This window comes from Lonchura striata, chromosome 4 (genome assembly GCF_046129695.1).
Source record: "Lonchura striata isolate bLonStr1 chromosome 4, bLonStr1.mat, whole genome shotgun sequence".
Lineage (NCBI taxonomy): Eukaryota > Metazoa > Chordata > Aves > Passeriformes > Estrildidae > Lonchura > Lonchura striata.
This window is the reverse complement of record NC_134606.1, coordinates 18,423,333-18,433,654: the sequence shown is the minus strand read 5'-3', so window position 1 is coordinate 18,433,654 and position 10,322 is coordinate 18,423,333. Positions and strand designations below refer to the sequence as shown.

Here is a 10,322-nt window from a genome sequence, read left to right as displayed (position 1 = left end):
AGAACGTTTTAAAAAATCACTGGCCATCCTGTGAGACGACTGTAATCAACAGAGACTGAATTCCTAGAACTCGTGCCTTCCCATCACCTACCCTCACTTTCTTCCTTGCCCCATGTCCTCCAACATAAAATCAGAGCAGTATCTCACCTCTCAGCAGTTAAGACCCTTAACGTCCAACACCCATCGAATTAGACAAATAGCTAATCCTAAATACAACATTATCACATTATACACACACATGACAAGGGCTGTGGTAGTTCACTTAGTTGTTTGTTGCTTTTTTTTTTTGTTTGGTATCAGTAATGATGATAAAGGAACTGTTAATTCCATCATGTTTTATTCTGGATGTTAGCACTTACATTTTTAGAAAATGGAACAAAAGGCTGTCAATAAAAAAAATAAATTAGCAACTATGTAGCAGCAAAAAGAGTCATGTCATTTTTTTCTTATTCTTTACTTTCCTCTTGGAGAATATGGCATATTTCATAGCTAATCTTTTAGAGATCCCCATTTTTACTCTCTTTCGAGTTTTCTGTCCTTTCTTTTTGTCAGGTCTGTAAAGGAAAAAAAGGAACACAGAGATTAGAATAAAATGAAGAACACACTTCTCTGTACAAATACATTTGCTGGTATTCTAAATAAGTATATTAATTATGTGGTAGTATGTGAAGTACATGGAACATTACCTGTCTCAAAATGTTATGGTCTTTCAAGTTCACAAAACTGTCCACTTTATTGCCATTATATATTCATTTTATGTATTTATTCAGCATTTAAATTTACACAGATACTGAAAACAAGAAACTCACTCATTGAGTACAAAAAAAGCACACACAGTTTCACGCTGAATATATACTGCATTAATATATAATAGAAAGACTTAGAAAAAAGTATGTGAAGTTTAACACCATTAGAAAGCATCCTGCAATTAGTACAAGACCTAAATACAACTAACAAGTGGATTGTTTTCTATCTCTGACAAAAGATGTCACAACACAAAATTCTGAGTAATTGTAACAAAACATACAACATTTTTATTCGAAAAAGAAATCTAAGCTATCTTCTGCAACGAGTCAGCAAAAGAACTAACTGATGGCCTAAAATATTAAAACCATTGCGGCACAACTGATAGAACAGTATCTTCCTTGACAGAAAAAACAGATGAGGTTTCATAAATTCTTTTAGCATCCTTTTTAATTTCTTTACCAAAGGAAAAAGAAACATTAAGAGACGCAATTTTTATGAGAGATATATAAAATGAAACATTGCTACGTTTTGTGTCTAATACTCCCTAAACAAAATCTGGTTTAGTGTCAGTAGGACATGAAGCAATACACCTGTACCCATCTGCTATCCAGCAGGCATCTGGTGAGTCCCTGGATACTGATTCAAGAGGGTAATGGTCTGAGTCTCACTGTGTAACACAGGTACAGCTTTTGGGAGGGAAAATTTGCCTTCCACTGCTACAGCCATTCAAGTCCAGAATCACAGAAAAACCCATTACTCTGGAAAGGAATTTATAGTAGTGCAATCAATTATCCTGAACTGGAAAGACTGAGCCATCTGCTGGATCATCTCTTAGCAAATCCGCTTTCCTCTTTTCAGTTAGTTCCATCTGAAGACAACCAAAAACCATTTACTTGGCTCTCTGATACATACAGGTATGCATACAGTGTTGTTCTGTATGTAACAAAAGGAAAATCATGGAAGACTAAAAGTACTCAATGTGACTCTTGGTGACTCTAATATATTGTGTCTGTTTTCTCTGCCATTGCATGAGGAACTCAAAGGGGATGAAAGTGTTCCATTACTTCAATTTTCAGTCACCTTGACAGAGTTCCATGCACCAGTCACCAAGTCTGAATCCATATAAATCAGTTTTGAAAGAAAACCCACAGACAGGGAATTGGAAGCCCCAGAAAGTGACCTGCCTTTTATCATACCCTCCCTTCAGTATATACTCCCCAACAGTCCAGCAAGTGAGCAATAGGGAAAGCTGACATCAGCACCTAAAGCAAAATATCATCTCCTTCTGAACTGATTCCGTGACATCTCATCTCATCTGAATGCTGTATGTTACTGTACTAATGCAATATGACACTTACTGACAAGCTGTTCTGGGGCGGGAGAGACTGGGACAGGCACTGCGCTTGTGACCTGCCTTGCCACAAACGAAACAGCCAATGTCAGTCTTCTCACAGCTGTGCTTTGGAAGAGCGCAGCACTTGCAATTGTTACAGTGAAACCAAGCTGCAAAATATATAACATTATTTATGATCTTGGAAAAGTTTAAATTGAACATTCTGAAACTAAGCTTTAAAGCCACATTACCAGGTTTTTAATTCTGGATTAGCTTTGCAGAGATAGCTGTAGTCACCTTCGGGACCCTTATCACATTACTGGACATATTGTGCAATTAAGTGTGAATTATTTTGCCATTAGAACTTTTATCCTATGTGTCATCTTCAAAAGAAAAACACTGCAGATGTTACAATGTATTTACAGATTTTGATTTTTGTAACAGTAACAAAGATAACTGCTTCAGCTATTTATACAGAGGCATAAATACAACTAAATTTGAGCATCAAACAATTTTACCATGATCTCTCAAACATTTTGTAATTCCCTACTTGTTTAGAAAATTCAAAGTTTAGAAAATTAGGAAACACTTATATGACAAATGGAAATATTTCTGTTTTGCCATGATAAATGTAAATGGGATTTAGTGTGCCTTGGCAAGAATTTCCTGCATTTCCACACAGTGCAAGTACATCTAAACTAAAGAATAGTAACTTGTGTGAAATTGAGACTTTTTGTTTATTCTATATCTTCTGAATTATATTTTACTTCTTTCACAGAATATTTTCTATTCTGGTTTGGAAATTCAGTTTCTTTGGACTAAATGCACTTTTATTTAGAAAATAGTTTTCTGTACTTACAGGGCTTTACACATTTTTTGCAAAGAACACAATGTTTCCATCGTCTGCCATCCTACAAAAGGCAAATAAATTATTTTATTAAACCCCGCACTGATTCTATCTTAAAACAAAACTACTTTTGTACAGTCCCACTGTTTACAGAAACAACTCCTCTGTAGGAAGGACTGTAACTCTGAAACAACAGTCCTGAGAATCTGTGAAAATCACAAATGAAATTTTGAAATTAGCAAGTTCTACAACTTCAAAGCATAAGCAAAAATGCATATGTCAACAGACCACAGCTGGGTAAGTTCTGGTCTAAGTGGCAAGCAGCAAACTTGTCCTGTCCTCTTTGCAATGCAAAGGAATTTGGGGAAGAGAAATTAATTCCCAGTGGGTTACGGAAGATATACTGTGCAGGTAATAATAAATCTATGAAACTGAACTGCTGTGGGTTTCCCATAGACTCAGTATCAGAACAGGTTTTTGCCAAAGCAAGAATAACAGAGGTCGCTATCTGACTACTGCTAAAGCTTCATTCAGAAAAAAGTGAGAATACTTACTTTTGATGTACATGAATTGCATATCTCACAGTGCTGGTTACCAGAACTAACATATCGCTGACATACAGTGCAAAATCTGGGGAAAAAAGATGTACTGGTCCACTATTTCCTCACAAAACAATGAAATTTATACAACCTTAACAACTAATATAAGGACTGCAAAATCACTTTGCTGAATTAAAAATTCTATCTTTGCTGCATAAATGACCATTTAGGCCATTTACACACAGTACATCCACACAGTAAAATTCAGGTCAAACGATCAACAGTATTAGCAGTAAATGAAACTAAATTCCTCTGTCTGTGATGCTTCTCTTACAAGTTCATTCAGCTGTATTAACAGCTGATTATCAAGCATAGCTGTAAAATTATCTTGTAGGTGTAGACAGTACTTCCTACAGACAAAATAAGGAATCTCATAATTCCACACTGAAAATTTTAGATGTCTTTTTAGACATTTCAGCTCTCTTACACATTATTTATATAATATGCAAATTTAGAATGGGACAGAAAAATGCGGTCTTAAGCCTGGCATCTAAATTGGGCAAGACACTATGGAACAGCACCATCCTGAACTCCTTTGGAGACTTTATGCCCTAATTAAGAACAAAGACACTCTTTCAAAGGACACCTGAGCATTAATACCTCTTACCTATATCCCTCTTCTTCAGGAAGCACAATCATACTTGGGGTAAGGTTCGTGAAAATACGGACAGGAGACTGTCTACGACCTGTCTTGCCATGTTTATACAGTGCATGATTATCATAGTCTACCTAGAAAAATAAAACCATAAAAAAGATTCTTAAACTGAATACCAAGCACAGGCAGAGCTATTTACAGATTTATTATATTTATAAGTGCCTTATGAAATGTTCATTTTTATATACAAGACTCCAACCCCAAATAAGCTAACAAATTATTAGGCTAGACTCACTACCCTTCAATAATCATATTGTATTTATTCATTTTTGCTAGTTTGCATGGGATACATAAGATAACATTGCAATTGTTTACAAGAGCAATGTACTATAAAAAAAGTACCTATATAGTTTAGTTTGTCAGTACAAGAGATGACATCTTAACCCATCTCAGAATAATTACAAAGTTGCAAATCCAATTAGCCTGCTTTTTCCAGCACTGCCTTCAGAGACTTGTCACAAAACCTCTCAGCTCTGAACACTGGCAGGAATGCAGTCTAGCCCAGCATAAGTTTTCTATTTTCTTCAAAAAATTTTCAGTCTACAAGATACAAATACATTGTTTAGAACATCAATGTCAAAGTTCATGAAGAGTTGTTACATGAAAAAATAAACCTCTAGCATCATGGATAGCCATGACTGAGCTCTCAAAACACAGTGAAGTACGTCTGCCTACACTATGCACAGAATGGATATAATATTGAAGAAGCTGAAGCCAGATTATTGCTTTATCACTGACAAGTTCACTTATTAAGTAATTCCAAACATTTCCATCACTGTAATTGTACTCTGATCCCAGCAGTTTTGGAGATGAAAGACCTTAATTTTTGATATATATAGATTTCTTTTTCTAGGGCTGGGCACTACCCACTGACATTTAACATCACCTCTGCAATAAGCACCTGTCAGAATTAGTGCAAATTTTGTTACATGAAAGCCATGGATCCAAGTTCATGGATAAATGACAGATGAGTTAGAGATACATAACAGGAACATGATCTAGTTATCACAGATATGACTAACAGAAATACAGAATCCAGCCTTCAAATGAACATGGCCCTACAGAGCTACAGAGAAGCACTGCCACAGCAACAGCTTTCACTCATACTCCTCCTAACATTGCACACAACTGGTATTCAGCAGATTCACTGGGTTCTGCCGTACCTGGTAATCCATCATACTGAAGCTTGGGAAAAAATCAAGAATGCGAGACTCAAAGAAGTATGGAAATATCCAGAACATAGGCATCTCTCTGTTGTCATGACCTAGTAATGAAAAGACTTCGTTTTACAGAGGAGAAAAATACAGCACATGTAGCATTTCCAGAGAAATTTACAGTGAGCATTCCAAGTACATAAACACGGATATGTACATCATGTTGGTCACAAGGACTAGTTCTCTTAGGTGACAGAAAGTTTTGGCATACTGTACATGTGGAGATATAAGGGCCATTTAACTAAACTCTTGACATCTGCTTACGTTGCTATGAAACGCTACTGGTTTGATAGCTTATTTTTCTCTACCTTTAAAGTCCACTTTAATTGCAAAGTAAATTTGAAAAAAAAAAGGGAAATATTTTTAAGGCAGACTGAGAATTGGGCATTACTGAACTAAAAATATCAAGAGAGTAAATTACATATATGGTAGTTCATCTTCAGAAATTATGGGTGTGCTCACATTCACTTCAGTAACAAGAATCACAGACTTCTAAATGGGTATTTTCCTTAAAGTGATGTTACAGCACAAGCCACCCACCTGGCTGTAATACCTACCTTCTTTTTCTGTCTCACTCCACATTGCCATCAGTTTTTTAAAACTAGAAGCCAGTGCTTCCACTAAACCTCCAAATGGGGGATCAGTTACCATAATGACTCTTTCACCATTCCCTTCATACAAGAATTTCCTGCAAGTTTCACGTGCAGCCTGCAAAAAACAGACATTAATTTCCAGAAATAATGATTCAAGAACTGCAAACATATTGTCTTAGGCAATAAACCAATCACTGTAAAAGTTTCAACTTTGAAAACAGAACTTTTCTCCCCTCTTGAGGAGGTAAATTTCCTCTTGGGCAGCATTAAAAAAAACCCACAAAAAATGCACCTAGATTTGGAGGACTGAAAACAAGTGCCTAACATATAAAAACATTACTGAAAATCAAAGAATGAAACTGCTGAAAAGGAGATCTCCTTTTCAGTAGAGTTCTTCATTCAATTAGAAGTTGACTATTAAATTTATGCTAACTAATGTTGCTTACACACCTTAATTGCTGCTTCTATTAAAATGATCTTATTAATTCATGGTTTACCATTATGTTTTCTACTAGACAAGTAATGAGTTTCTTACAAAATTCTGCATCAACAACATGCACTTTTTTACCAAAGCACTCAATAAATACTTGGCCTTACCTCTCCACCAAAAAAATGATGATTGAACATGTTGTAGTGGCAAAATTCATCCTCTGTGTAAAACTGTGAATATCTGTAAAATAAATTTCGATAGTGTAGAAAAATATAAATAACTTTTTGTCTATCCTAGGAGGTATTTAGAGTGAAAACAAGCCTCAAGAGAAACATCATCTTTGGATTCTGATTACTGACAGCACATACCAATACTGAGAAATTATTAAGTGTACTTACTTTTCTCATCAATTGGATGTCATTTGTGTATGCATACAGGAACAGAGATGCAGAGACAAGAAACGGAAAACAACCACCAATTTATCTCTTAAAGCAGAAGAATATACATGTTTGTATATGTTCTTCAGATACATAAACATTTGTTAAAACTTACCTGAAATCAATATCTAGCAGAAGGCTTCTAACATCGAATTCTTTTTCTTGTGATGCTTTTGACTGAATCATTTCATGAAGCCTGAAGTATAATTGGAACAAAGAAACTTAACACATAATCACCAACTTCAGAAATTATCCTGGAAGACAAGAATGCCTGATACTTTACTAAATGTAAACCAAAGAGATAAAGAAAACTGAGTAGCCTAAACTTGGTGATTTCATTTGGCCTGTACTTAAAGTTAGAAAAATAGGTTCATCCTGAAAGATAAGAAGTCAGTGGAGCCTACTGGATCACCACAAAAAAAAGCATAAGGTAAAAAACTCAGTGTCACTTCCATAACTACCAAAGAGGTTTGAAGTGTGTATGTGTGTTATTGGCAGTGTTGCCATAGTCTTCTCTGGTATCTTATAAGCTCAAACCTAGACCCCACTAGATGCTTGGATAATCCCAACCAATTAAAGCATAGTAAACCTCTTATCATGGGAGAATCACTGACTATAAGCATTAGTAAGCTGTACAGTTTTAAGAGACAAAAATTATTTGAAAGTTTTACAATTCTCATTGGTGTACCTGGGTGTTCCAACAGAGAGCACTCGTCTGAATCCTAAATCTATAAGGAGATTCAGTAGGAACTGGCAACTTCTGTCTGCAAATAAATACTGTGCATTTGTTTTTTTATTCTCCAGTGGATATAGAAGTTGACTTGGACTTTTCAGCTGGGCGTTGGTGATATCACACAGGAACTGGTGATCTGAGTGTTTCTCCCATTCTGCTGGCAATAGCAATTGCTGACATTCCTGACAAAACCTCCTCTTTGATAACGGCAACAGAACAAAATTCTTGTACCTTTAAGTACAAAAGACATTAGGGAACAATTGAAAAAAGCCTCTATCAAAGATTAAAGGGGATCTATGGAGGAGCTTTTTTATATTTTAGTTCAGACATTTAAACAGACAATGCAGTTTACATTGCTCTCACAAAACTCTAAAAGAATTAAGTATTATATATAAAAAAAAAATTCAAAGGACACTTTGAAACGTATAAAATATTGTCACCAAATAGGCTGGGAATCTCCATAAAATAACTGGATTAAAGAGTGAAGACTCCATCAACTATCAGCAAAGTCCTGTATGTTTACACATCAGATTCAGACATCACTTGTTATGATGTTACCTTTGCTTCTTTTCACAATGTTAAGTCTGTTATTTTTATAGGCTAAAGTCAGGAGGTTTTTTTTTTAACTGAAATTTCTACTAACATCTTGTAAGCACACTATGAGCACTGACATAAGAATGACTATACATACCCAAAAAAACCCCAACCCTCCCCTAGTTCCTCAGTTGAAAACACCATGCTCTAGTTCAGTGTTTCATCCTTTCCATTGCTGTACAATAATTCTTATTTGCTCAAATTAATCTTTTCATATTTTAAAGAATCCTGAAATATTATCTCTACATTCAGAGTACCTAAACCTGTATTACTATATCTTTACTGCAGAAAATATACATTAACAATACCTGTCCACGTTCTGTCTGTGTGTAAAAAAAGGCTGATGATTTCTATTATATTCTTCACGTGCTGCAAGCCTAGTTTCTGACACCTGTAAAATGTGCATACATGAGAAGTTACAAAACTAACAGCTACTGCTGTGTGTGGTACATCAAATCTCATAATGGAAAAAAGGTTGCATCAAAGGTCTCATACTTTAGCTGCTTTGCAAGCAAAAATAATCACATTTGTTGTTTCAGAAGAACCAGTATATCTGCAGCACAGGGGCATGCTGCAAAACAACACAAGCCTCTTGTGAATTTAACTGTGCACTTCATTCTCCTATCACATGTAATACTCAAGAGAAAAACCCAAAAGGTGATTATGAGGAAGACATAAAGAGCCATCCTTTCTATTAATGCATGCCAGCAGTTGTGCTCCCTCTGAAGAACTATGATCTGATCCTGAAAAACTGATGGCAATAGAAACAGTTCCTTGTTACGATCTGCACCCGAGTCTTTAACATTTCAGGTTCTCACACTCTTCTCTGAGTCTTCTACTTTATCCCCACAAAACATACCATCTCAGCATTTTGTATACCCCACTGCTGTTTGTATCCAATAGGTTTTCTTCATCTTAATTAGAGGAAACAAGGGAGTCTTGGGATCACAGAAGTACCCAATTCTGTTCAACATTGCAAAGCATTGGCAAACTTCCTATATGTTTTGGCAATAGAATAAGAAATGCCAGGTTTGCTCAAAATGCACACAGCCTTTCTTGAAAGCTATATTTGCAACATATTCTCCTGACAGAAAGAAGTCTCAGCTAAATATCAACTATTACACAAAGTTTAGAAAATAACACTTGTCAGAGATTTCCACAATAAAATATACTTTTCAAATTGCTAAACAGAGAAAAAAAAATTGCCAATGTTTCATAAAACCATAGAATGATTTGGTTTGGAAGGGACTTAAATATCATATAGGTCCAACCCTCCTGCCATGTGCACCTCCTACCACACCAAGTTGCTCAGAACCCCACCCAGCTTGGCCTGGAACACTTCCTGGGATGGGGCATCCACGGCCTCTCCTGGTAACCTTTCCAGTACCTCGCCACCCTCACGCTAAAGAATTTCTTCCTAATAGCTCGTCTACACCTATCCTCTTAGTGCTTAAGTCCATCACCCCGTGTATTTCCACTACACGCCCTTGCAAAAAAAGTGCCTTTCCAGATTTCTCGGAGGCCCCATTCAGGTACTGGGAGGCTGCTGTAAGGGCTCCCGCCTCTTCTCCAGGCTGAATAACCCAAACTCTCTCAGCCTTTCCCCACAGGAGAGGTGCTCCAGACCTCTGCTCACCTTTGTGGACCTGAGCCTTTGCCATAGCCTTACGCAGTGCTCTCTTACCTTCTCATCTTCCCACTGAAAAAAGTTACAATCCTTTCTGTCCCTACAAGCCGAACAAGCATAGAATCTTCTTCCTTCCTCTTTTCCTTGGCTGGTCTTCACAAACAGAAGGGCAGGACCTAGGGACAAACGCGAGGACAGGCTAACACAGGGAACACCTGCAGATCTGTTTCACTGCTCCGCCGCCAGAGCCGAGCTGCCAGAACGCGGCCTTGGCAGGGACCGCTGCACAACAGCCCGCGCGGGGAGCGGAGCACGGGGACGCCCGGGAGGTGCCCCGGGCCCGCCTCACCGTGAGGGCGGCCGGGCGCCTCACCGTGAGGGCAGCTGGGCGCGCCGGGCGCCGGCCCGAGCAGGGCGAGCGCCGCGGGCCGCGAGCGCCCCGGGCCCGCCGCCGCCATGGCACCGCCTCCTTCCCGGCGGGCCCCGCGCGGGCGGGCGGCGCCCCCCAGCGGC

At 37.8% G+C, this 10,322-nt stretch overlaps 1 protein-coding gene across 1 annotated transcript; it reads right to left on the bottom strand.

Annotated features, from left to right (window-relative positions):
- Positions 1-318: 318 nt before the first annotated feature.
- On the bottom strand, positions 319-10,267 carry ZCCHC4 (zinc finger CCHC-type containing 4). The gene is given in 15 exon segments (XM_077782793.1): positions 319-554; positions 2,106-2,250; positions 2,940-2,991; positions 3,482-3,557; positions 4,134-4,255; positions 5,345-5,445; positions 5,953-6,103; positions 6,586-6,658; positions 6,971-7,051; positions 7,544-7,819; positions 8,491-8,573; positions 9,867-10,000; positions 10,003-10,033; positions 10,036-10,167; positions 10,169-10,267. Coding segments are annotated over 15 exon segments (1,680 nt in total). The 3' UTR covers positions 319-430.
- Positions 10,268-10,322: the final 55 nt, after the last annotated feature.